Consider the following 27913-nt stretch of genomic DNA (forward strand, 5'->3'; position numbering starts at 1 on the left):
ATTGTGTGGTAAAAGATTTGTCTAAGGTTGCTATAATAACACTGTAGGTGTTTGCTTTTATGAAAACTACTTTTGAACAAAACAAAACATGATTTGTATTTAAGAAAAAAACTGTATCAGTAAAAATATTAGAAATATGTACAACCAATGAAGTTTGTATACATTTAAAAATCAAAAAGCTATTCAAAAAGCAAGCAGTTGTTCTTTAAATATATCCTAATTCAAAGTCAAACCCCTAACCAATTTTGCTGATGCATATAAATGTTTTTTCAAACTCTCTTGTATGGTTACTGCATTACCTCAGTCTTGAGATTTAGACAAGCTGAATATTTGAGAGGAAACACCTCCCCTTAATCACTAACAGGAACAAGCCTCTTGATTTTCTGTCAAAAAGGCTCAGACTGTGGTAACGTCCAGACAAATGGGTAAAGTAAGTTGCAATTTAAATGTTTCCGAATTCAGATATCCATTATTTACAGCAACATACAGCCTGGTGCTTGTTTTTGGCCTGCCACTAAATGTGATGTCTTTATGGGTTTTCTTTAAAAGACTAGGGCTGCATACTGTTCCAGTCATTTACATGGCAAACCTAGCCATGTCTGATCTACTTTTTGTACTTTCCTTACCTCTGAGGATTTACTATTTTGCCACAGCTAACTGGCCTTTTGGAGACGTGTTGTGTATGATACCAGGAACAGTGTTTTCTGTTAATATTTATTCCAGCTCTTTGTTCATTACCCTAATCAGTGTGGATCGGTTCTTGGCTGTTGTTTACCCTCTGCGATCAAGGGCAATCCGCACTCCAAAGTTTGCTGGAATTGCCTGTGTGACAGTGTGGATTTTCATAAGCGGGCTCAGTGTCCCTGTCGCTCTAAACCACAACGCAGTCTGGGACAGTGATACCAACGTCTCACGTTGTTTTGAATGTTTTCCGGAACAGAACTGGAAATTTGGATTTATTATACTCTGCAGCATCACAGCACTAGGAATCCTGATACCATTCATAATCATCATGAGCTCCACTGTGATCGTCATAAAGAAACTGAAAACAGAAAGAATCTGTTCGACTTTGTTTGAAAAGAATAAGATCATCAGGATGTTTCTAGCCAACTTGCTCATGTATGCCTTGTGCTTCATTCCTTTTCACGTTGCATTCATTCTGTATGGCTTGCATAAACTCGAATACATAGATTACAACTTCTTTGACGCCCAAACTATTACAATGTGCTTAGCCAGCACCAACAGTTGCCTGGATCCTACCATTTATTATTTTTCTATAAATGCTTTCAGCCGACGAAAAACCAGCGAAGTGGAGCTGAAAACACTGAGAACTTCTACATACAAGTAGTCTGGTATGACTGCTTGCCTATTTTATTGCCATTCGCCAAACCAATCAGGAGCAAATAAATGTATGCAGTCCTCAAATACCCATCATGGTTTGTAAACCCACCACGCATGCAAAACCTTCAACTGCAGAAACACAAATACAGCTCTTATTCCATTGCTGTTCACATCCATCATTGGAGAAAAATGCAACTTTCCACGTGAAACAGAAGAGCCAATATGCTACCCTACACTCATCAAAAGGGTTCCCTAACTCAATGAACACCAGGAATGACCATCACCTCACCTCCAGTCAATGCAAAAAATCTATGGCTTTCAGAGTGACAGACATGCATGTGAATACTTCTTCAGTGAAACACCCTGTGTGGCAGAACTGTAACATCCTCATCTAGCCTGGACAATACTGAAGATGACAAGTTAACAAATTAATGACAACTTTTTCTGTTACTATAAGGAACACTACCTGAAGAGGTTGCTACATTTCTTTTTTCTTTGTTCTTTGTTCATTGTTCTGCATTGCTTATAAAAAGAGTTTGCAGCCAGTACACTCTAGGTCAACATACCTAGTAAAGATGCTGCATTTGTAATAAATAGATTAATATTGCTTCTTTTATTTGATGCACTTCATAGAACACATTTTGTATAGGTTGCATTTGTTTTGTTTTTATTGTTTGTGGAAAAACACCTCGACTTAAACTAGGTTCATCACCAATTGTGTTCTATAACTAAGTGTATTAATAACAGTTTCAGGCTTTTATTAGTCTTCTGTTACATAACACTGTTTTGTATGATTTTGCTTCATCTAAAAGTTCAGGCTTAGATCAGTTCAGTTTAAACAGACAACATGTTTTACAGGTGTATAGGACTGTTCTGAATTCACCTACAGGAAAGTTATACTATAAAATATGTTTTTTATTCATCATATCTGTAACAAAGGTTAAAAAAAAGCTGTACAAAAGTCTACAACTGTTTCCTCTCTCTTGGGGAAAAAAAATTAAGAGGAAACAAAAATGGGTGGTGTTCAGTAAAGATGCAGATACCATCATGATAAAAGGAAACTTACCCTTAAGAACAAAACCACAAACCATATACCACTTATAAACAGTTTAACATGCAAATGAACAGTTCAACGTTAGTATTTCAATAGATTTAATTTACAATGCATATTAACTAACCTAATATAGATTTCCAAATTAAAGATTTTAACTATCTGTTATTGACTTGTTCTTCATGCTTTATTATTTTTTAAAGGCATGTCCCAATGCAATTAGAAATAAGCTGTACACGTGAAGTACATACAGAGCTACAAAAGATTGCTTGACGTTTAAATTAATATTTAACATCAGATATTGCACCTTCTCATTGTGTACACATTAAAAAAGGGTTAATGTATATGTATTAAAGCTTATGAGTAAACTAAATTGATTTATAAAATGATATAACCTCGTCATATTCTGAAATGTAAAATTGCTGTTTGATCGATGGGGAGGAAAGTGCACCCTTTAATATGAAAGGTAAAACTTTTTTTCCCCTAATTTTTGTGAGGAGTATTTAATGAGTTAATCCAAACAGAAATGATCAAATATACAGAGTCATACCCTGGGCTACATTAAGAAAAGTGTAAATCAAATCACCCTGAACTGTGGCTCTAATAATTCAGTGCAATAATGAGTGGGCGAAGTACTGACATCAATTAATATCTAATATGCTTTTGACATATGTTCTTCCTTCCTAGCATTTGCTTGTGTATTGTCAAAGCAGGCACTATCTTGCCAGGAACCAAAGCAGTTGTTTTTGTACTGAAAGACGGAAGCACATTTATGAAGTGTAAAGATTGATGGAGCAGAAACAACCATTTTAACTCCCAAAGAACATCTGATATTACATTACCCAATTCCTATTTATAGAATACATGTGAAAAAATATTTGGGCTTTTTGGGAGGGACCTTTAACAAACTTTCACCATCAAAAGGCATTCACCATACCCTCTTGCAGAAACATCTTAAGGAGGTCCACTTTCTTTCAGAATTAGAAACATTTTTACAAATAAGGCCACACACACAGAAACACACTGCATTATATTAAGCCCAATCATTAGTGAAAATACTTGTGTATTGACTACACACACACACACCTCTATACTGACTCATTAGTACTGCCCTTCTATTATAAATATGACAGATCCTTTCTCTAAGAAACAGAGCCTGCAGTAAAACCCTGGCACTAACGCCACCATATGGCTAGCCAGCTGTATGCATCGGGATTTGTATGAAGATTTTATGAACAAGTAAGCCTTTAGTGTGCACAGTGGAACTTTAATTTCTGGAAGGAATGGAGATTTCTGAATATGACCAAAATGTACCATGCCTTCACACATCCTTGAAAGAGGAATCATCCTGGATCCAAACTTTAAAAATGTTGAGAGATGCAAGAAAGGTACTGCTACAGATGCTGAGGCAGAATGGAATTGCTTGAAATCCCAAAAACACTCTGTAAGCATGCAGTGAAGATTAACTCTTTGGCAAGACCATAGTCTAAAACTGAATACAGTTCCTTGAGGTACTGTTCAGAATTTTAATTTTCAACAAATCATAAGGCAACAGATTAAATAACATTAGTCCCAAACAGCGACAAAGCATAATGAGGCATCACGAGTTGGTAAGTAGGTCATTCTGCAAAGGAAATAATCCCTTCAAACTGACAGAGCTGCCATCAGCCTCATGTGTGTGTGTTGCTGAGCAGGATTCATTAGCACTTCTGGACATTTAAAAATGAAACTGACCAAGACCATAGGATTTACTAGTTTATTAATAGATAGGACTTCATAGCAGACAAAATATACAGACCGGTTGAAGGTATCATATGTAGACATTTAATATTAAGTTCCCGTACAATAGCAGTAACTTCAGTTCGTCAATGAACCAAGGCTTTTTTTCATTATCTTATAAAATATTATTTTAATGCAGGAATGAGAAAAACATGCAGAGTAAGTAAAAAGAGGACAAAAAGGAGCAGAGCACAGCCTTTATGAGAAATTAAAATAACGTTCAGAGCAATGGGAGAGATCTGCCGAAGCACAAAAGACTGTGTTTCCCTCAATAGGATGGTCATGAAAAGGACAAGGAACTAGCATTGCGAAAAGAGCTGTGTTTTTTTTATGCATAAAACCATTTTAATCAATCAGTCTTTTTTTAATGTATTATAGCTCTATTAACTAGATTTCCAAAATAAGATTAATTATCACTGCAAATACTTGGTGGCGTCTGTAGGTATTGGTCATGGTGTACTGCACTAGAGACTAGTCGTCTGGTAAAATACAAAAAAGAAAATGAGGCCTTACTAGTTTTGGTTCCACAGAACTGTCCACTTTATGGCTTACCCTGACACTTTCTGAAATACAGGGAAGGGGGGGGAAGAGCCACTAGATAAGTGTAGATTTGTAAATAAGGAGAGTGCAATGAAATAGATAAAGACAAGGCGGGAAGTCAGTCGTGAAGTGATACAATAAACCTACAAAAACTGTTCAAAGGTAATTGGGGAGAATTGCTGAAAGTACATATTCAAATCATAATATAAAGTTTGTGTGTATCGGCTGGGAAACTGGAGCAAGGGACATTTTCGTTTTGATTGCCTTTTTCACTATTCAGAGGGAAAGCAACACAGAGAAGGAGGTACCTACAGTTAATTTAGAGTCTCTTCTGGATAAAAGTTTCTGAACTGAAAATCTAAATCATTGCTGGGCAAAGGTTTAAGAACAAAATTTTCTTCAAACCAGTTTCTGCATTCATTAACCAGATCAGAATTCAGTTAACTCTCCTTAAGGCCAAAGACGACTTACTGGCAAGTCTTGTCGCAACCTGTGACCGCTTTATAACTACAATGTTTGGATGCTGATTTAAATCACATAGGACTGTTTTAATTTAAAACTGTGCCCATTATACAAATGACAAATCCAGGAGCAGTGCCAAATCTACTTCCAAACAAAAGCAATCAAACCTGATGGGTCAGAGTGATTACGGAATGGGCATCACAAGAGTAAACAGCATGTATAGTGTTCTCGAGTGCTGAAAATATTTTTACTACAAATGCCGCAAATGATAAAATTGCAGCAAACAAGGCTAAAATGATATTGCAAAGCAAATTAAAAAATGCTGCATGCAGGGGAAAAAAACAAAAAAACAAACAGGTTTATGAAATGCCATTGCTGAATGTGCACATCTGCATGTAGAATATTAGTGTATTGAAAAGTGCACTACATTTCCATTGAGGGGTTTAAATCAAAGACAAAACATTAAAGTGAACTGGAACTTGACTAAATCAACCTTCTCTGTTCTGAAACCCTTAACTCATGACAATTCAGAAAAGAACTCACTTCTGTATATTTTAGAATATTAAGTTTTGATTAAAAAAAAGTATATAAAAAAAGCTTATGCCATAAATAACGAACTATTGTAACTACAAAAAAGTGCAAGAGACAGAACATTTTAATAAACATACAAAAAAAAAGAAACACAAACCAACAAGTAAAACAAAAAAGGAATGCAAATGCACTCCTGAAATTAAAGATACATTATCAAGGTTAAAGTGCAGTCAACACAACACACAGGAGATGGCTACAGTATCAGAGGTTGCTTTGTAATGGGAGAACGACCAGCAAAATATATGTTAGGCCTTATCGCAGATTACAGTTTCTACCACAAAAGTGTTCTCAAAGTGACGGATGTGGTGGCAGTTATGGGCTTCACGTTTATCGATACCTACAAAAAGGAGGAAAGAAGGGGAAAAATAAATAAAGATTAGTTAGTACGAATCTAAAACCTGGATTCAATTATCCTGCCAGGGTCTCAACACAATATAAAATTGTCTAAATATTATGAATAAATCAAACTCCGCACTAAAATGTAAATCGTATGATCATTCTTCTACATGAAGGGAAAAAAGTATTGTAGTACCCTTGTAAAACAAATGGCTAAGAATTACAAAGTGCTTTTACTAACAAGTTATGAAGGCAGAATTAGCTACTTAACTGATGGACTAGACCCCTCATTACCCTTTAAATGAGGTAATGCATTATTTAGAATTTAGGAGAGTCACAAGATGGAATTTTGTTTTGCATTGTAAAATGTAAAAACATCAGATAATTTAAATCTGAACACTGACATAATGGGCTACAAATACGAGGTTGAATAAAGATCTAATTTTTAGGTTGCTTCAGACTGGCTGCAGGTTAAATAACGGGTGCAAAGAATACAACAACAAGGGGAACTCAATAATGCTTATAGGACTTTTAAATATGTCTGTTTATTTTATTTTTTATTAGATCATAATGTTTCAGAAAATTGTTCAGCAGTATCAAATGGCTACAAACAACACAGCTTCAAACAGGATATGTCACAGACATGCAAAGAAAGTGGGACAGAGGTTTTAATTTAGCCAGATTTCAGATTATGTAAACTGAAACTGAGTCGGGGGGAGGGGTGGGGAATAGGAAATGAAGAGGACAGAAGTCAAGAGTTTCAATGCAACATCCATATAGTTGATCTACCACCCCATTGGTCAATAGGATTCTGGCATTACCTCAACCCCATATCACTGTTCTGCAGATCAGTCATGCATCACTAAAAGCCAGTCTGACCCTAGCAAAGTGTGGCAAATACATTCTGTCGGTAATCCTGTCTGTGCACTTTTTATTTTTTATTTATCAATAAGAATCTCTTACGTCTCCTGGTGCTCCTACGCTTCAGCCTGTAGGTCTCTTTCCCATTGCACAGTCTGTAAATGAAAGCCCCCAGCTGGCGCATGTTATGGACCCTCCCAGTCACGATCATCTCTTCTTGGATAATATAGGTCTGCGGCAGGTATGTCCCCTTCTGTGAAATTCAGTTGTACATGTAAAACAAGCTGAAGCACTAGCTCAACATTTTATGGTAAGGAGTTTTTTTAAAGGAAGCTAGTAATAATATGATATGGATTTCGCAGAGTGCGAGTGTTCGTTACTTGTGGCACGATCAAGTACCTTGACGTTGATCAGCAGCTCCCAGAGGTTCCGGGGGGGCATGACGATGGTGGTGTTCAGCTCAATAACGTAGCATTTGTCCAGCGCAATGTCATGGTAAGCAGTCAGCCCCTGCAGAAAGGCAATGGAAAAGGTCAGGTAATCCAGTTTGAGAAGCACAATCTACAAACAAATTGGGCTGCAAAAAGCAAGGTTTTCACAAATCTATATATATGAACAGGGAGGAAATGTGTATTGCAGGCACCAATACCCTTGTTCCTGAATTCACACCATATGAACAACTATACGTGAACATCAATAAATATATGCAGTTTCGTTTTAAGATCTTGTTCTATAACTTTACCAATGAATAAAGTTTAAATCATCATTAGCGAAAATAGACCAATTACTAAATAATTTAGGAGTAACAAAAAAATAATGATTGGTGGATATATTAAAACATATTTTGGTGCACTTTCAAGAAGAGTAAAGTGCTTCCATTAATCTATGGAGTCCTTAGTAAAAGTGTCTTTTGCTTTTGGTTTCTACTGAGCCTTTAGCTAACAGCTTCGCTAATGTACCTTAGTGTTTTTCAGCTGCTAAGAGTTTAGATTTTTTTGGCATCTTAAAATCACCAAAACTTTAAGAGCTGCAATGAATTAGGCGAATTAGATAGGGAAAAAATTGGCCATTTAGGCTATTACTTTTTGGAAAACAAGAATCCTTCTATTGCCAAAAACAAACACACATCTCCCCACCTCCAGCTGAAGAAATGCTAATTAAATCAAAGCCCACATGAGATCCTATAACCAGCGGAAGAAGAGTCAGAAGGCGGAGTGGGAAAGAGAAGCGCTCACCCTGTGGAAATCGTGAATGATGTCAGCAGGATCGCTCCCTCCAAAGTGAGGCACAGGAACGTTTATCTGCTCGTAGTTGTCGTCGATGTAAATGCCCACGTTCTCCTCCAGCTCCTGACGGCCCTTGAGGGGGGCGTACACGGAGTCCTCGTACAGCACACGGCAGTGGAACATATTCTCCTGGGGGATCTGCTCAGAAGAATACATATACACATGCTCAGGCATGAGACGCGTAGGAAGGAACAGCTGCCTCTTAACCATGAAAATCAGGGAATTCAAGCTCCAAGTGAAGAAAATTGCAAAACTACATGTTTTGCTTTGGGTACAGGATGCTAATAGTTACCTGCCTATTACTTGCATTTTTCCAGTATGCTGTACGTTTAAAAAAATCCCCTAGTACATTTAAAAAAATATACTAATCTGAAATTCTTGCGTGCATATTTTTTTATATATATACATCTCTACAAACACATACATACATACAGTGAGGGAAAAAAGTATTTGATCCCCTGCTGATTTTGTATGTTTGCCCACTGACAAAGAAATGATCAGTCTATAATTTTAATGGTAGGTGTATTTTAACAGTGAGAGACAGAATAACAACAAAAAAATCCAGAAAAACACATTTCAAAAAAGTTATAAATTGATTTGCATGTTAATGAGGGAAATAAGTATTTGACCCCTTCGACTTAGTACTTGGTGGCAAAACCCTTGTTGGCAATCACAGAGGTCAGACGTTTCTTGTAGTTGGCCACCAGGTTTGCACACATCTCAGGAGGGATTTTGTCCCACTCCTCTTTGCAGATCCTCTCCAAGTCATTAAGGTTTCCAGGCTGACATTTGGCAACTCGAACCTTCAGCTCCCTCCACAGATTTTCTATGGGATTAAGGTCTGGAGACTGGCTAGGCCACTCCAGGACCTTAATGTGCTTCTTCTTGAGCCACTCCTTTGTTGCCTTGGCTGTGTGTTTTGGGTCATTGTCATGCTGGAATACCCATCCACGACCCATTTTCAATGCCCTGGCTGAGGGAAGGAGGTTCTCACCCAAGATTTGACGGTACATGGCCCCGTCCATCGTCCCTTTGATTTGGTGCAGTTGTCCTGTCCCCTTAGCAGAAAAACACCCCCAAAGCATAATGTTTCCACCTCCATGTTTGACGGTGGGGATGGTGTTCTTGGGGTCATTCCTCCTCCTCCAAACATGGTGAGTTGAGTTGATTCCAAAGAGCTCCATTTTGGTCTCATCTGAGCACAACACTTTCACCCAGTTTTCCTCTGAATCATTCGGATGTTCATTGGCAAACTTCAGACGGGGCCTGTACATGTGCTTTCTTGAGCAGGGGGACCTTGCGGGCGCTGCAGGATTTCAGTCCTTCACGGCGTAGTGTGTTACCAATTGTTTTCTTGGTGACTATGGTCCCAGCTGCCTTAAGATCATTAACAAGATCCTCCCGTGTAGTTCTGGGCTGATTCCTCACCATTCTCATGATCATTGAAACTCCACGAGGTGAGATCTTGCATGGAGCCCCAGACCGAGGGAGACCGACAGTTATTTTGTGTTTCTTCCATTTGCGAATAATCGCACCAACTGTTGTCACCTTCTCACCAAACTGCTTGGCGATGGTCTTGTAGGCCATTCCAGCCTTGTGTAGGTCTACAATCTTGTCCCTGACATCCTTGGACAGCTCTTTGGTCTTGGCCATGGTGGAGAGTTTGGAATCTGATTGATTGATTGCTTCTGTGGACAGGTGTCTTTTATACAGGTAACGAGCTGAGATTAGGAGCACTCCCTTTAAGAGAGTGCTCCTAATCTCAGCTCGTTACCTGTATAAAAGACACCTGGGAGCCAGAAATCTTGCTAATTGATAGGGGATCAAATACTTATTTCCCTCATTAACATGCAAATCAATTTATAACTTTTTTGAAATGCGTTTTTCTGGATTTTTTTGTTGTTATTCTGTCTCTCACTGTTAAAATACACCTACCATTAAAATTATAGACTGATCATTTCTTTGTCAGTGGGCAAACGTACAAAATCAGCAGGGGATCAAATACTTTTTTCCCTCACTGTATATACACACAAACAATAATTTCAGTTTAGTAGCACATTAAAATGCACACATAAGGATCGTTAAAGCAAATAAAGGAAGTACAGTTTTATCTCTCTCTCTCACAGTCAACTGTCAAATGTAAGATCTATTACCAAAAAAAAAAAAACTTTAAAAGGAACTACTGAATATATTAAAAAATAAATAAATAAAGTGTTGGTGGTTGGCAGCGGCATTTAACACCACGCAAGAAAAGCCTACATCTGATCATGCTTAATGAATGCAAAACAAAAATTCTTAAACGTGTATTGCTTTTGGAAATATTTTTTTCTCAAAACAATCTACAAATGAGCTGGAAGTGAATTTGGGATTCTATATAGATGACTGCAATTATTGTGTCCTATACCAAGCAACAAAAACTATAGTATACTACAAGACATGAAATCAGTTCCAGAGAAAAAGCAGTCCTGCTTACCTGAGCAATGAAGTAGTACCTGTAGACATATATGGATGCCAAGACCAATCCAGACATAAAAACGACCAACCCTAAGGTTAGGCAGCACAGGCCATTTAGAGAAGACTTTTTGGGCCTGATGGGAAGAACCAGCTCCTCCTGAAATAACATGTAGGAGATTAGACAAACTTCTCTTTTAGTTTATTTTTTAGTCCTGGACAATGCGTTTATTTGTGAAGCATTTTGCTTTTTAATAAGCAAAACTAAAAATGCATATTAACGAACTATCGCAAATATCTGTGGATGAAGAAACTTCATTATGAAGGGATGGTTGTACCTTCACAAGGATGACTAACAGTTTTTAACACTGTGATGGAGAAATTCTAACAGTGATGGCAAAGAAAGATTGAATATGAAAATGATTTATTATAGGGACATTTCTCATTCTATCATTAGCAGTGGTTGGATGTGCAATCGAGCCTGTATGCAGATATTGAAGGCTAAAAGCATTGCATCACTCCAGAATATTGTCCTGCATTAATTGTCCCATGGGGCAAATGTATCCCCATAGACCCAGTGATTTGCCCCCAGATGCCTCATCATAACCTGTACAGTACGAAGTCTCTGTCATTTAGATTCTTATGGTGACAAAACTGTATCACATTATAATGTTTATCTTGTTAAAACTATTTAAAAAATGTCTTGCAGATCTGTTCACACAATAGAAAATACTTCACACTAATGACAGTTTCTGTTATACATCATATAAAGGAAGGAAGTTCTCAAGTGCATGGTATGTGAAATCTAACCATTTCAGAATGGGTTTTGGCCCCAGTTTAGAATTGCCAGAGGAGGAGAAATATGCATTGTGACACAAGTGAGGCCTTGGGTAGCATGTGTTGTGTGAAATGTTAACAGGGACTGAATAAGGATGCCTCCTTTCTGGAGTGAGAAATTAAATGCGACACTGGCTCTGGTTTAGCCACATTAAGGGCTGCAGCGTTTTAGTTAATTCACTTTAATTGGCAGTTACAATTCAGAAAAAGCAACTTAGAAATTGAAAAGGTATTGGGAGAAAATATTCCTCCTTCTAAAATGATATGTATTACTCATCTCCTTTGGTAATTTGTCATTTCAAAATGTCATTTTCATAACCTTGTGAAAGCTACACTTGTGAAACCGTTTCCCTTGATTGTCTAGCATGATCTATTCTCAGTGATTCTCAACACTGCAGAATGAATAAGTCATCCTCCTTCAGAAGACCAAAATAAAGGATCAGCCTTCCAACTAATATTATCTAGCAGGCTGGCTGGTTGCTAACAGCGTGGGTAAAGTGTGAAACTATTTTTATACTGGCAAAGCAGAAGTCTGGTACACGTTTTATTATTTTATTTTATTCTAGTAGATTTCCATAAAAGCCTAAACAGTGGGTTTGAACGGAAGTACGACCACACAATGGATCAGGAATACTCTACAACTGACTGCGTGAGATTTCTGTGCAACATGCTGTGCTGTAATTATCCTTAATTATAAGGGCAGCTCTGTTCTGGAGAGCCAGAGTAGCTTCTGATTTTTGTTTCAATAAAAATTGTTAACTGCTTAACTTTATTGAAATATTGGCATTAATTAGGTAAAAATGTCCCTTTGTTTAAAACAATCAGGTATTGATTAAGAGGGACTTTTAAAACCTTTACCGGGGCTCTCTATAAACTAGGCTGATCACTATTGTTCTATTAAAATGTTGAATAGTCTTCCCCACAAAAAGATTAATGACCTACATATCTAAAAGAATAATAATGGCCACAGAAACATTAGCAGCTGGAAGTATGTTTTAGCATTTCATGTTTTTTCAACTCTGTGCCGGTGAAGATTTTTAAAAAAATGTGCGTGGAATAAGACGAAATTAAAAACGTTTAATGATCATTTTAAAAGACAAACTCAAATCAGTCAAAAAATATTTCCAAATATTCCATGCAACAACTTTACTGCTTCTTGACCACCGGCTGTCAAGTATATATGATTTTGGTTTGCGGCTCTTCACTTCGGGCAGTTTAGCCACACCAGGGCTATATGGATAATTTGGGTCACATTAGTATCAAACATCTGACCTTCATCACAAATCACGATTCTATTTATGAAAAAGACTAAAAGAGTTCTGCAGTTAGTCCTAACACAGAAATAGCATCTTATCACAAGCCATCTTCTAGCACCACAACACACAGATGAAAAGAACATGGAAGCTTTAAAGCAGCCATTTTCATGGTTACCCAGTTTGTCTCTGAAGCCCAAACACTTGTTTTTGCAACAATGTGGTTCCCTAGCCAATGGGGGTAGGTTACTAGATATGAGCAAGCTGGTATACTGCATAGTATAAGTAGAATATAATTTACAAGACTGGAAATAGAAACATGAATGAACAGTGCATTCTGGGAATGCTGGTTTCAGCTATTCTTTCAAGACACAGGTTTGACAAAGGAACAAAAGAGAAATCGTCTATACTGTGTAGCACTTTTATCAGCGGCAGACACTGCTCACATTAATATGGAATGAAGGTTAAGAAAAACATTGTGTGCTGCACAGAAAGCTTCATTTCATTTTTTTTGGCATTTTACTGCAGCAGAGCATAAGAAATATGTTCACCTTCATAGAGGCATGCAGCAAAGTTATTGGGTATTCTATCAGATTCCTAAATACAGATGAGAAAATAAATCATACCAATCCCAACGCGTGTGCTGTGTAACATTCACTATTCAAAATAAATGCACTGCAAATTAAACCAAGAAATACCCAGAACAGACAACTCTGCACAGAATTGTTAAGTTACTGATAAGGGAGACAAGTTTTCAAAACAAAAAATACTAATTCTACCTTTCTTCTCTGTGTAAAAGGTGCTGCTTCAAGGAGACTTCCGGCATAATTAAACATATAAATGATGAGGCAAAGAAGTAATGGGATACAATATTTACATGATAACATATCCAGCATAAAGACTTGCTGAATGACTTGAATGTGCTCGGAAGGTATGCAGAACAAGTGATGCGGTTTTGCAAGTGAAGTGATGGTGATAGCCTGGTTCTAGTGTAATTTTGTGCTTGATTTGCACTTCTGGGAGCTGGGAGAAGGTTTAATTAGACTCTGAATACATGTATGTATATAGTATATATGGTCATGTTACAGTACAACTCAATGTTTTCTGTTCTCTTACATGAAGTGCATCTTTTTCTTTTTTAAGTTCTGTTGAAATAACTTAAATTCAAGTATAATAGGGATTAAGCACAGTATTAAATGCAATCGTTGACAGCGTGGGTGTAGTTTTGCAGTGTTTACTGCCCCCTGCAGAGAATCACTATTCAAAGTGGTTTCTTTATCAGCGACTGTTTACCCTGTGTGATTAAAATTAAGACACCAGTTGACGTAAGGAAGTCTGTTTCATCTCATGTAAGGCTGTCAAGTCACTGCATCTGCTACAGACAGCACAGTACAGTAATAGTAATAATAATGACTACATCACATTCTGCTTAGATTGTTTAGAGTATATAGTGATTGATTTGATGATAGAAGGTTTTTAGGACAACTATTCAGGTTTGTCATTCAGTGTAAATGATAGTAGTGTTCAAAATGTGGATTTTATTGTCGTCACCAGAACCCACCCCCACCCCACACACACAGTCCCTAGATCGTGTACATTTATGAGAGCTAGAAGCTGCAAATGTAACCATGCGTACTATTGAATTACTCCAAGTATATAAAGCAAGTGCATGTGCCACTGAATTGATCCTTTAACGAGATCTCTTCTATAGTCTTGAAGCAGAAACCAGCTGATCTCTACAGCAGGTGCCTCTGACTTTAAGTAGTCTTGATGTAGAGGACATACATCAAGACTAACTTTAAAATAATAAGGAAATAATACGATCATGCAGATCAATGTCAAGGTTCAATTCACCAATACGTTTATAAACCAGACTTATATAGAAACACACGCGGAGCTTTTCTTCGTGTGGCTTTGTTCAGATCTAAACAGCAAACCACACAATGCACAGTAACGACATTAGCCATACATAACTCGTGTGTGGTTATTATTAGATATATAAACAATATTTCCTCCAGTAGTAATTTATGTACACATCAATCGGATGCATGAAACTGGGACTTACCGTCCTATAAGCTGCAAGTCAAATAAGACAACCTATCTGCCATTTTGCCTGCTAGTGTTATTTATTTAAGAGTGAAACGTATTGGTTACAATTTAAAAAGGCAAGACACAAAACTAGGTTATCGCATACTGGCAATTTATAGACGGATGGATTAAGATGAGTTTTGAAGAAAAGAAAAAACGAATTGAATACGAATGTTGAATAATCTTTTGTGTCAGATAATTAAAATAAGTGATTAAGTTAAATAAACACTTAAATGTCCCGTCTATGCTTGAAGAAACCCTTCTAACACTCACTGCCTCTTCGTACAGTCTCCATTGTTCATTGCTCAAATCAAGTTATGTATTTAAAATAATAATAATAATAATAATAATAATAATAATAATAATAATAATAATAATAATAATTAGTCCCACAATTGACAATATAATGGTTTTCCATAGTTACCCATCCATATCACTTACACATTGAGAACAGGAACATGACACAAATATATAAACCCCTTTAATGTAAACATCTAAAGACATCAAACAATCTTAAAATATCAATGGCATTGACTTACATCCGAGTGACGAGGTATAAGGATCTCGGTTTTATCTCCATCGCTCTCGTCCTTCTCGGGCTTCTGCCCAGTAGATGGTTGAAAACTGATTTTCACCATGTCTGGCTTCTCTGCGGCTGGTTGTTTTGGGTAAGACTGTTTCTTTAGCTGGTGTAGATAAAGGTTGAGGATTAATTTATTAATAAGGTCTCTACTGCAAAGGTTCGCCTTGATCTACCGGAAGTTTCCCGTTTTATTCTCGCCCCCCCAACACTCTTAAAGTGACAGGACGTTTGGAAAACAAGCTAAACTTGCCTTTGGCCAGCTGTCGTCCACTTCCACATAGACAACGACAGCGCGGAACCCGACAGAAGGCGTGATGATGCCGGAATGTTCAAATTTAGAACGCAGCCTTCGGCGTGACGTCATGCGACGAAAGTTCGGAAATCCGCCTCATTTATGGGCACGGTGCAGTTAAAGCGACCGAGCTTCCGAGAGAATTTCACTCCCACATCAGGTGAAGTGGCAATCACATTGTACTACATATATAGCGAAATAGATATCTACATATAGAAAAGAAAATAGAAAATATCTTACGAAATCATTTGTGTTCAATGCGGATATGTATCAGTTTAATTAAAGAAGAGAGAAAATGGTGTACATTTTACAAATATATCCTAATATTATTCCAGTAGGGTATGTATATAAACAATATTTACTTATTAATTTATGATCATATTGAAATACAATTTAGAAAGGACCAATAGTTATACTATGTATTGCTGTCCATTCACTCTTGATAATATTCCAGATAACATATTAGTTGTAATATTAATTTTCACTCGTCTAAGCTCATCGTGTAACATTGAATTGGGGCTCTTGATCCAGCTTTGCTATTTGTAGATTGCTATACTTGACCATAGTCTGTCAGTATCATATTTTGTTGGGGTAACTGAAGAACAATAAATTAGGAAACAATGCTAGTAAACATTTACCAATAGGTTTTATGGAGACGTCTTGGTTTAAGCTCAGACATCCCAGGGTAAATAGCTTCATAACATCACCAATGTGTATTCCCCAATATAAAGGAGGATCTAATTAGGCAAGGAGACTCAAGGAATGTCTTACGATACAGCAGTGAAATATAACTGGACATAGAATTCAAATGGACCTATATGAAGGAAGAAGCTGACCACCTTAAATTAACACCTGCCTTTACTGTAAATCAAGTTGCAACTTGTTAAGTTGACGGTTCTGTGTTTCTAAACAGGCCCTAAAATGGTTGCACCATCCTCCACATGTCAACTACCAGAAATAATACACACATAATAACACAATTAAATTAGTTTAAATTTATTCAAAATTTATTTTCTTGGTTTTTGTCGTTGGGACCAGCCAGGTTGTTTGACAATTGAATAAATGCACTTCTGTACTTTACGCTGGATCATAAACTGCAAAGCAGAGTTCAATTAAGGATTAAACATGTTTATGAAGACATTTGTTCACCCATTTATAGTATACTTAAAAAAAAAAAAAAAAAAAAAAAAAAAAAATTCCAGCACAGCAGTTGTGTGAATATCATGCTTTATTCAACTGGTTTGTGGAGCATGCTATTTAAATATGTGCACTGTGAAAAGGTTGTTCAAATCTTTGCTTTTATTGCATACTACATTTACTGAAATGTATTAAGGTTGTCCTGTACTGATGAGAATGCTTCATCTTCGGTAGCATAGCATTCAGTTCATAGCACTGTTCATAAAACTGTTCTACAGAAGACAAAAAATCCTAAAATATCATACTTTAAGCAATTAATATTTCATAATTTTTTAGAGGATACCAAGTGCTTATTTAATTAATATATTTTAGTCATTTTTGCTTGAAATTATGAATGTCTTAAATTTTTATTAGCTTTAAATGCTTTGATTTTAACTGAAACTATTTAAATTCATTACCATTTCAGAAGTGCTCAAATGAATACATTATACTCCACGCACAAGATTAAATAATTGTACTGGAATTTTTTTATTCATTTCCATTAGGATTAACATAAGGAATTCAAAGTGATGTTTTAGTCACTGTAAAACTTTGACACAGGAGAACTTTAAATACTTAGTTTCTGGGGGGTTTCCAAAGGACAATTAAAATTATAAAACTCATTAATGAATTGGGCTTCACTGAGCCTTGTTACGATCCAGTTTACTGGGTTTTAGTTTACATTTGTTTCCTAACCTGTTTCATGTCACCCCACAACCTAAGAAACACAAATTCCTCAGTCACTAATGCTGTGCCCCTTTAAAGCAAGTCAGCACCTTTTGAAATCTGCAAAAATATTCAATTATATATGCCCAGTCATTTGCACCCCCCCCCAAAAAAAAAGTTAATAGTTACAGACTAATACCATAACATTCCTCTGCTGTACAAATTAATTCATATCTTAATTAATGAGCTTGTCTAAGGAGTTATGTACAAAGGAAACCAGCAAATCTCTCTGTAATGAAATGCAAAAATCACTGCTATTTCTACTGTCTGAAAATGTATTCAAAAAATAAACAAAAACCCTTAAAACATTTCAGGTTAAATACTGTCAAATCTCATCACCTTCAAAGAAACAAAATAATCTACAAAGCAAAAAAAGGCATATGTACATGTTCACCCACTTTTTTCAACTTTCAGGATGTTCCTCTAATAACACATTTTATGGATTCTACCATTTTATTTGTAAAACGTACACTGTAGTTGCATGTTTCATCTAATAACATTAAAGCACAATCTTATTTTAAATCAAGGCATAGAACTGTAGCTATTTTCATACTGTAATGTGCGTGCACTAGGTCAGCACAGATCACATGTGCTTAACACTCTGCAAAAGAAAGCAGGCGCAAGTATACTGATACATCAGATTTTAAAGGCATGCAACCTCTCAATGTTCAACTGCCAGTACCCTTCTTTTACAAACTCCATGCTGTTCATCTAGCAGTGTGCTTCCAGAAATCTACCACATAGCACTCAAAATATAAAAGATGTCTTTGTAGTACTGTTTGAATGACAAATTACTTCAGGAATACATCCACATCCTGGCCTAATGTGCAATAAAGCAGGATCTACATTTTATGAAAGTCAAAATAAAATGAAAGGGGGAAGAAAAAAATAAAATAAAAAAAGAACCGTTCACTGAACAGCAGATAGCAGGAATATTCCTCATGAATTGAATAAGGGTGCTTAATGTTCAATATCTTAACAGCAGCTGCTGATTTTACTGTCGTTTCTTTTACAAAATTGAGCTCTAAGCCTCCTGTGGAGCTGGTCTCTTCAAATCCCTGATTTGTTTCACCAAGTAGGTCTTTTCATCATTGAACTGTTCATCTTCGGTCCTGTCATTCTGGAATTTGCTAAGAAACTCAATAAGTTTTGTCTGGTTCTTCAGCAAAATGTCTAAGATGGGCTGCGTCTTGTTTGGATTGGCTACAAACACCTGGAAATAGAAAAAATAATAATAATTAAATCCCAGATATGAGTGTTAAGAAATATATCTATTTCTATATCTAAATTAACAACATTTGAAAACAGGCTTTACTGAAGTTATTTTAAAGATTCACTTATTTTATTTAAATTGAAGTTTCAGAATATCCAGTATAAAAGGAAACAAATTTTAGTGGGCATAATTACATTTTTAATAGTAATTTAAATTTTATTTTTTTAATGAATGAAACTACCTTTCTTGCCATAATAAGGAATCAAATTGGATCATGTCCTTCTGCTACAAAAAAATGTAATAGAAAATGTCGCCAGCTTGTGGAAATGGCATGAATTGCAGAATTAAAGCAGTCAATATTACAATTTCCAACAACAAACTGATGTAGGTAAAACCTACACTGAGATCAAATTTAAATAAACTGTAGAAACTAAGTGTAATATTTTCCTTAATATACAATTACATTTTCTAGCTTTTTCATTATTACCTTGAAGACGTGGAAGGCCTCAAACTGGATATTGCGACTCTTGTCTCGTAGAAGATTCATCATTAATTTCAAATTCTCTGGTTTGCTGATGTACTTAGTCATGATAGTGAAGTTGTGTCGGTCTAAAAGGAGTTCACCCAGCAGCTAGGGAATTAAAAAAAACATTTTTTAATAAGGCAAACACCAGAGATCACATACAGATAAGACTAAGTAAGTAATACCATAACTAAATGTCTGTTTACCATGAGGGCATACTTGTCTAAGGCCTGACAGCTTATAATTTCAGCTGAAATTATGTCTATCACATTTCACATACATTTCATTTTACATACACTCTCATTCAGCTATCACAGATGGGGACAATAAGGTTATCTTCAAAAGTATGCTAAAGATGCGTGTACAGTAATACTACCTTTTTTAAACAGATGGCACACTTAACATGATAGAGCTACAGATGGAAACAAAATCCTGCTTACATCACCTATTCATAGCTCTTAAACTGCTGTCCATACTATAACAGAAATGGTCAAAAAAGCGTGTGTGTGTGTGTGTGTAGGAGGGTGGCAGAGGCAGATGACTGGAGAGAGAGAGAGAGTTCCTTACCTTCAGAGACTGCCTTTTAGTCACATAGTTTTCTGAATGGAGTAACTTCTCATATTCACTAAAAAACTGTAATAAATAGTTCATTAAGATCACAGAAAAACAGATTTCAAGGAAACAAATTGAACAGAGTACTAATAGTAATTTATCCTATTTGCATTATTATTTTTTTAACATATATACCAGGCAGGCAATATACTCAAATCAAGAAAGGATAGTAAAGAGGGGAAAAAATGATAATGACTTAAAGCAATACAAATATGTATACAAACTACTCACTCTGTCATAGTGCTGTTCCAAGAACTCTGCACTCAGTAGCTTGTGTCTTGTGAGTAAATCCTAAGAACAACAAAAAATAACATCCCTTTCAATGCTGTGCTTTTGCAAACTGAAAATCTGAAGATTTGAAAATACAGGCAGCCCTAAATACATGCATTATTCCAAAATTTAAGACATACACTCTCGGGTATCATTATTGTGGGTATGGCAAGGGAGAAAAGAAATTCATACAAAACAAAACAAATAAAACACTTGGGACTTACTTTAAAAGTGGCAAATGCATCTGAAGCAATATCAAATGTTGACATTTCCACATATCTGAAGAAATCATAGAACTGCTCAGACCAGAGGATGATTTTTGCCAATGGTTCGTGTCTGATACACTCCCTCAGCATTATACCACAATTCAAAGCAATTTCAGGAGATTCATACCTGTGCAAATACAGAATATAGAGTTCAGGAAAGGCAAATGTGGAAAAAGAAAATACAAAAAAGGAATAGCAAAGTGCAGAAAGGACTGTACCTGTACATATTATAAACGTGTGCAATAAACATTGGTATACTATGAAGACTAGGCTATAATGTGGATTTCTTTATTGGGATTCTGTTTCTTTTCCAATGCAATACAAAATATTTTTTTCTGAAGTTGGACTGATACAAACATTTTATGTCCCACAGATTGCCTTTGGGAAGCTATTCACTATCGGGAAGAGATGATCAGAATGATCATCTTCTCTCAACTTGTAAATGGAATATGTTCATAATGTTCAGTTTTATTCATTGAGTTTTACTTTCGAAAACATTGAAAAGTGGTGCGGAAAGTGATCAATAAATTCACAGCAAGAAACCAAAACACACAAAACAAGGATGAATGCAGCAATAGAAGAATCACAGCAAAGAGTGACTTTAGATGGCATCCTTGGGTAGTAAACATGTCTATATTTATCCGACACTTTCCTTTTAAAAGAAAACTGAAAAAATAAATCACTCACCCTTTTAACAACATGAACAATATATTCTGTTGGGTACAGATGTATTCTACTGTAGGGGTCCTTGTCCCAATTTGTCGTCTGAGAATATTGTTGAAAATCTGAGCAACATCTTTTTTACCCTGATTCATAAGATAAAACAAAAGTTTATATTAAGCAGTTCTTCCAGGAATACACAACTGAATGCAACTGGATAACTGATTTGATGTTTATTTGAATGACTGTCCATGCCCTACACTGGACAATTATTAAACAGATCACCATGTAGCCTGTGTTTTACATAGAACACAAAATTTTAACAACTTCATTTTTTTGTTCCAATAATGCACAGATGTATAAATCTTCCAGAGAACAATGTGACAAGTTTAAATACAGAATAGAAGTTTTTTTTTTTTTTAATTTATGAAGGATACTTTACATGTTTACATAAATAAAATGTATACAACCATCCAAATAATTCATTAGTTTTACTATGAATAGCCTTGATGAGCATTTTGCAAAGTAACATCATCCCATTCATTATAAGTTTGTAGTGTAGGGGGTGGAAGTCCTCTACCTGTGTGTTGTTGTATGAAATGTGTTGCTGCAACAACACGTCTCTCTGTACTGTTAAACAGACAAGTGTAAAAAGGACTCTTGTATGCATGCTGGGTTTACCTCGAAGTCGATGAGCTGTAAATCTGCTATTAAAGTGCTAAGTAAGCCACTGTTGTACAGTTCCTGGGCCAGCTGTGCCACTGCTTCTGTCTGAGGTTCCTTCTCATTCGTGCCATAAAGGATCTCCTTCATGGCCACAAGGTTCTTTGACACTTCTTCTGTTGCCTTTTCACAAACACAATTGAAACAGATTGGGTTTGCACAGTGTCTTGTGCTAGAAGCCCCTCTATCCCATTTGCACCCCCCCCCCCACCCGGCTCTTTTCCCTACCCAATATTTGCAGGATTTATGATTAAATGCAGTTTGCAAAGAGAAAAGACAAGCACCAACTATTACATTGAAATTAACACAAAACAAGGCTCTTTATTTATTACTCACATTTTCCCAGGGATGAAAGTGACTGACTGACTGACAGAGCAGCATTCTGTTTTATAAAATTACCCTGGGTGCCATTTACAATGATATGAATCAGATTTCAACAGCAATTTATATAAAAAATAAAAAAGTAACTGAAGTGGCAGTGTGAACCATGTATACATTCAAAAAGCACTACATTGTAAGTAGCACTTTTAATACCAGACATTTCTGTTATGGCCCTCAGTTCTGTGTGATTATCATTAGCTGTTTTTCTTCCTCCACACCAAGCTCTCAAATACCAATGGAACATCAAAACACTTAGTTTCAAAAGGACAGTGGACTCGAAAGAACACATTCTACTCTCCAAATGATGGTTTTATAAAGTTTTGCCTATTATCTACCGCAGGGGAAGTTTGCAGTAAATCCGATTCAGAATCACACATGGCAATACAATTTGTTTTAATGCAGAGTAGATCGGTTGTGTATCTACAAAAACAAGGACTCTAAAGCCAATAAAGAAGAACACATTCCACGCAGATTGAAGATTGAAATGATAAAAATGTAGCTCAAGGTTTAGAATAATGATCAAATTGTTATAATATAGCCTAATGTAACAGTGATGACTTGGGTATGCAGGTTACAGGACTGTTGTCCACTGTTTAAAATACCATCACAATTTTTTATTAATTCCTATTTTTCTCTTCACTGATACATCTCTTCACCCAAATAATGCCACCAGTACTATGACTAACAATGTACATACAAAATGATCACACACTGTTAATAAGAATACAATCGTGTGCATACTTAAATTGGATAAACTGGACCCACTACCCTTCAAAGCAGAACTTCCCATCCTAAATGTCTAGATAGGCCTAATATTTCAATAGCTTTGAAATATTGGACTTCAAAGGATAGACTGACTTCTCCTCAGCTGTATTCATTTAACATTCTTCAAGAAAAGTCTTTGGAATGTAAGGGTCCATTTATCCCTTCAGAGATCAGTCAGACTCTTTAATGATGTAAAACCTGTTTGAAGGTAAATAATACATTTGAGTAACGTTGGCTTTACTGTACCTTTTCTGCTTTCTTGTCAGAGATATCTTGTTTTTCTAAAACTGACATGCTGTCCTTCAAATTTTTAACTATGTCTGCAGGAGACTTATGAGACTTGCCAAAAGGGAATGGCATGGCTGTTGATAATGTGGAGCTCTACTGAACAGCACACTGTTCACCTGTGAAAATGGAGGAGGGAAGATTTGTTACAAACACAGGAATAAGATAAAGCTCTCTACAAACTTTAAAATAATTATGCAGAATAATAAATGCTTCAATACATAAAGCAGATTTTACTGCACACTCCATTTTCTTACATCAGCCCTGATTCATTTCCTTGTAAAATGTTGCATTTTCCCTTGCAATGGGACCAAAAAACTTTGCAATCTCCAGGTTTACGGAATAATATTCAGGCTATTCATTTTAACTAGCAAACAAACAATTATGTTCACTGCACAGGTTGTATTCATACTCTACAGCTAAATCACAAATAAATATCTTAATTCACAATGGAAGTCATGATGTATAATGACTGCGGTTTTCAAGGATAGTTTGAGAAATTTAACTGTGGTTAATTATCCAGAAGGCATAAGCATTATTCAAACATTGTCTAAAACAGGGTCTCCCCAAGCTTTGGTGATGGAGAGTCAATTTCCAGAGGCTGGATGAAGTGGGAGGCCACACAAGAAACTGTCCCACTCATGAAACCAAAATGTCCCAAATTATACCTTTTTTATTTCCTATAGATTCTTGTTATGGAATTTATGAACATTGAATTTGAGAAATTATGAAATTAATGGATACTGCTAGGCCCCAAAAGGCAGCACAATCACATGATAGTTTAAGATTGACATCATTGCAACTTATTATAATGTAAACAAAGGCTAGCATGTGATCATGTTGGGAAACCTTTTTTCAGTTCCATCATGCTATAAATACAGCATATGGGAAAAGGGAATATAAATCTTAACTGTTTCATTGTTATTAAACAGTTGAGACATTTCATGTTATCTTTGTTTAAAATAGGGAAGATTCACTTTTATTTCTCCTTTTAAAATTAAGGATGTATAAACTGCAAAGTGGCAGGGTACAAAAAAATATAACTACAAATCAGGTATGTAATATAGGAAGAGCCTAATAAGTACAAGATGATCATTACAGTTAAAAACTCACAATTTACCATGTCTGACTCGTGTGCTGCATATTTTCATTATGAAGTTAACACCAATACATGAAGTAGACCAATCTTGATCCACCCGAAACTATTAAAAAAAAAATCACAATGCTCATTTGGCATTAATTATAGTGTTACTGAACAACACTTGTATATGAAAAGTACTGTCAACCGAGAAAAAACAGTTGATATACTCAAACAGAAGTAAAATATGATTTAGCCTGTACTCCTAATTAAAGGTTACTAATAAGATAAAATATAAAGAACACTGTTTTGACTAAACCAAAAGAGGAATCCATAAATGGATGCTAAAAACATTGTTTCCATACCGATAACGGCTCCTTATTTCCGCTTAACAAAAGCCTTGAAATACCATGAAGGCACACAAACAACCTGAACATTGTACCTGATTAAGTAGGAGAGAACTTTTGAAAAATGTTATATATTGAAACAAAAGAAGTGATTAGCTTAGAAGTGTGAAAAACTGAAACGGTTTGTGCTAATTAATCCCATCACACTTCAAATACAGCAAATAAACTGAAAGATTACTGCTAATCTTAATCTCCTTTTGTTTTTTAAAAGACAATTTCCCTTACATGCTGCCCAAGCAAGTAACAATACAGGACAACAGCCAGAAGCAAATGTATGGGCTTAGGCTAGCTACTGCAAGGATTTGCTGGGATGAAGTCAGTAAAGATTTTACTGAATGCCCAAACTTCAGTAGTAAACATCAAATGATTACCTTATATTACTTGCAAGTTACCAAATTTTGTTACATTCCTGTCGTATGCCATTGCAGAATTTCTAGACAACCAGCTGAGTTTAACTCCTAATTGTACTAAAAATGTAAAGTACAGTGATATCCTTGACTAACATCCCACAGTGCTATTTCAGGATAAAGGTTTGGGTGATTACTGTTGGTTAACTTGACAGAAGTGGGGAAAACCACACCTTTAAAAATTATTAACCCCAAGTGCTATGGGAACATTCAGGAAATGCAAGGGAGTAACAAATAGTATCACTGCTACCTGGGTGGAAACCTAAGAAGTTTATGTGTAAGTGAATTACAGACCACTCCTTTAGAAATGTTTGACATAATACATTACTATCATGATAGTGGGTTAGTTAAAGTTAGTTCAATTAAACAGTGCAGACCAAAATATTTCAAGAAAGCAATGACAATGACTTCTGAACTGCTTTTATTTTTTAAAGACCAATCTGGAATACTAATTGGATAGACTAGTACAGTAAAGCTTCATATAAATCTGCTTTCAACAACAAAGAAAGCATGTGAAAACTGCATTGTAATATGGAGAATTGCTATTCAACAGCCCATTTAATATTCAAAACCAGCAAGGACAGTGGAAGCCATACTAGAGTTAGGGTTGTGCTGTAGTAAATACTAAGAATAAATAGCTTAGGAAGATGGTGAATGTGCAGATCATTATTATTTCTTCCTTGCTTGATAAACCACCACACAAATGTTGGCTTTATTAGATTAGAACCTCACTGGGATGACTTTCACTGGAATACTTATATTTGCAGTTAAGGGCCATATATGTGTTTGAAAGACTGGATGTCAATTAAACACATGACAAAGTGATCGCCTTCATGAATGACCAACAAATCCGTCAGTGTATAGTTGAGTCCAATACCTACACTCCACGCTTTTGTGGATGGACGTATACAATATACATATACAATACATATGCAAAGTCACTTCAAGTGGTATTGACATCACTTTATTGGGTCAGGCACAATCCCCATTATCCTCAGATTTCAGCTCACACAAACTGTAATCAAGATTAGGTTTACAGTGTGCAATGTATGTGTTAAATCCAGCATTGCTCAATTCACTCAAACTGCCACAGCAGCCAGATAAATTAGACTATCATCGTTTGAATTTATTTGTACAAGGTAATGCAGGCAAATCAATTACATCATTTTTTATGTGTTTGAAAACTACTACACAAAAACTAAAAAAAGTGCTTTATTTCCAGTCTTCTGTCTGTTTTTCCATGAAGTCGTTAAGCATCGATAAGAAAATACCAATCCTTGTGTGACTTGAGGCTGTGCAGTTTGTACCTAAACATGTTGCATGCATGTTTTTCAAATCCTGAACAACATGCAGTTCATTAGTACCTAAACATCCAAGTTGGAAAGCATTGTGCGTCCTTTAAAAAAACCACACATTCATTTAGCCTGGCCTGGTCTTTGAACTTTGAGTGCTCTGTTGCTGGGAATCAATACTAATGTTGCCGCTACCCTTGCAACATTAACAGGGCGGTCAAACTGTTGTGCAAATAACATTTTAAGTCAGCAGGTGAAGCATGCTATTTTGCTACAATCACCGTGGTGTAGAAATCACAATAGACAGCCCTGAAATGAAAACCAAATACGAGATTAATTCAAGGTGGGGGGTGGGAGAAATAAATCGCATGTCACAAAGGTACTTAGAATAAGAGTACTGAGATGCAACCTAAATACACATGAAAATTACACTTAATATTCCTCTCCCTTGTGTGTGATTCTTAAATTAAAACGATCCTACACTGAGACCGACGCATTAAAATGCCCAACACCCCCGACATGATTTACCAGTTACACTAACGGTAACTACCTCCATAATGATTTGGCGTGGTGATGAAAACAAAAAGCCAGGTCGCTAACTTTGCATACCCGCCACAGCGGATTATTCAAAGGCTATATCATTTCCTCTCAACCGAAAATCATAATTATATTTAAGCAACATCAACAACAACAACAACAACAACAACAACAACAACAACAACAAAAAGTGACAGTAGTGCTCACTGCTACTGGAAACCCATACGACCAAGCAGGCCGCAAGCAACGGGGCCTTAAGAGAGGAAAAAATGCATTGCTTATTTCAATCTCCACACAAAGGAAGCACAGCTGAAGACGGGGATTTTTGCCATTTACACGCCGGGAACACATCCTGCTGTCTTAGAGACGGTGTACTCGCATACATGCATAGGCCGAATTGATTTAAATACTACTCCATTTTCCCTTTTTCCAGCCTTAAAATCAGCCTTGACAGGCCTGCGAGGAGAGGAGAGGAGAGGAGAGGAAAAAAAAACTTCTCTGTTTGCATGAGGTAGTACATATTAAGTGTGCAACCAACCTTACCAACACGACCCGTATCGCCTTGCTTCCAATGCCCGGGGATTTGCAAACACAATTTAGGAGAGTCGTGTGGAAACTGCCCCGTTTTATGATTTGGTGTCACCTCCGCTCCGTGTGACTCCAGCGCTCCGTGCCGCGGGATGGGAATGCGTCCGGACTCGGCGCGGTGCTGTTTCTATTTCCGCCGTGTTGATACCGAGCTGGGCGCTCTCTGCTGCCGCCAGAGGCGCGGCGCTGTCACTGCAACAACACTGCGCCCCGGCCACTGCACACGAAGCGCTGCGGCGCAGTATCGCACCGG

At 36.5% G+C, this 27913-nt stretch overlaps 3 protein-coding genes across 6 annotated transcripts; 1 reads left to right on the forward strand and 2 right to left on the reverse strand.

Annotated features, from left to right (window-relative positions):
• Window positions 1–401: 401 nt before the first annotated feature.
• On the forward strand, window positions 402–2560 carry LOC136753289 (lysophosphatidic acid receptor 6-like). Its single transcript, XM_066709258.1, has one exon. It carries the CDS (start codon window positions 422–424, stop codon window positions 1346–1348), a length of 927 nt encoding a protein of 308 aa, XP_066565355.1. The 5' UTR covers window positions 402–421; the 3' UTR covers window positions 1349–2560.
• Window positions 2561–4134: 1574 nt separating this feature from the next.
• On the reverse strand, window positions 4135–15768 carry itm2ca (integral membrane protein 2Ca). The gene is made up of 6 exons (XM_066709259.1): window positions 15416–15768; window positions 10721–10858; window positions 8197–8385; window positions 7361–7471; window positions 7064–7214; window positions 4135–6101 (listed from the first exon to the last, which is right to left on the reverse strand). Exons 1-6 carry the CDS (start codon window positions 15512–15514, stop codon window positions 6010–6012), a joined length of 780 nt encoding a protein of 259 aa, XP_066565356.1. The 5' UTR covers window positions 15515–15768; the 3' UTR covers window positions 4135–6009.
• A 968-nt stretch (window positions 15769–16736) lies between these two features.
• Window positions 16737–27788, reverse strand: cab39 (calcium binding protein 39). 4 transcript variants are annotated; one of them, XM_066709260.1, is made up of 9 exons: window positions 27616–27788; window positions 23313–23470; window positions 21879–22043; window positions 21225–21343; window positions 20496–20664; window positions 20233–20292; window positions 19957–20022; window positions 19354–19497; window positions 16737–18866 (listed from the first exon to the last, which is right to left on the reverse strand). In XM_066709260.1, the coding sequence occupies exons 2-9, from the start codon at window positions 23424–23426 to the stop codon at window positions 18678–18680; spliced, it is 1026 nt and encodes a 341-aa protein (XP_066565357.1). In that variant the 5' UTR covers window positions 23427–23470; window positions 27616–27788; the 3' UTR covers window positions 16737–18677. The 4 variants fall into 4 exon arrangements, with proteins under 4 accessions (XP_066565357.1, XP_066565358.1, XP_066565359.1 ...); XM_066709261.1 differs by having other exon boundaries at window positions 27611–27788; XM_066709262.1 differs by lacking the exon at window positions 27616–27788 and adding an exon at window positions 24472–24553.
• Between the last annotated feature and the right edge of the window lie 125 nt (window positions 27789–27913).

Source organism: Amia ocellicauda, chromosome 7 (genome assembly GCF_036373705.1).
Source record: "Amia ocellicauda isolate fAmiCal2 chromosome 7, fAmiCal2.hap1, whole genome shotgun sequence".
NCBI lineage: Eukaryota > Metazoa > Chordata > Actinopteri > Amiiformes > Amiidae > Amia > Amia ocellicauda.

Excerpts from the sequence above, each read along its gene's own strand:
- itm2ca (XM_066709259.1), bottom strand. The coding sequence starts at position 15,514 with ATGGTGAAAATCAGTTTTCAACCATCTACTGGGCAGAAGCCCGAGAAG. Across the intron at positions 10,859-15,415 it reads TTATACCTCGTCACTCGGAT|GAGGAGCTGGTTCTTCCCAT; the intron begins GTAAGTCAATGC and ends ATGTTATTTCAG. Across the intron at positions 8,386-10,720 it reads GGTACTACTTCATTGCTCAG|ATCCCCCAGGAGAATATGTT; the intron begins GTAAGCAGGACT and ends TCTTCTGAGCAG.
- LOC136753289 (XM_066709258.1), top strand. The coding sequence starts at position 422 with ATGGGTAAAGTAAGTTGCAATTTAAATGTTTCCGAATTCAGATATCCA.
- cab39 (XM_066709260.1), bottom strand. The coding sequence starts at position 23,426 with ATGCCATTCCCTTTTGGCAAGTCTCATAAGTCTCCTGCAGACATAGTT. Across the intron at positions 20,665-21,224 it reads TTGTTCATGTTGTTAAAAGG|GTATGAATCTCCTGAAATTG; the intron begins GTGAGTGATTTA and ends GTATTTGCACAG. Across the intron at positions 20,023-20,232 it reads TGGAACAGCACTATGACAGA|TTTTTTAGTGAATATGAGAA; the intron begins GTGAGTAGTTTG and ends TATTTATTACAG.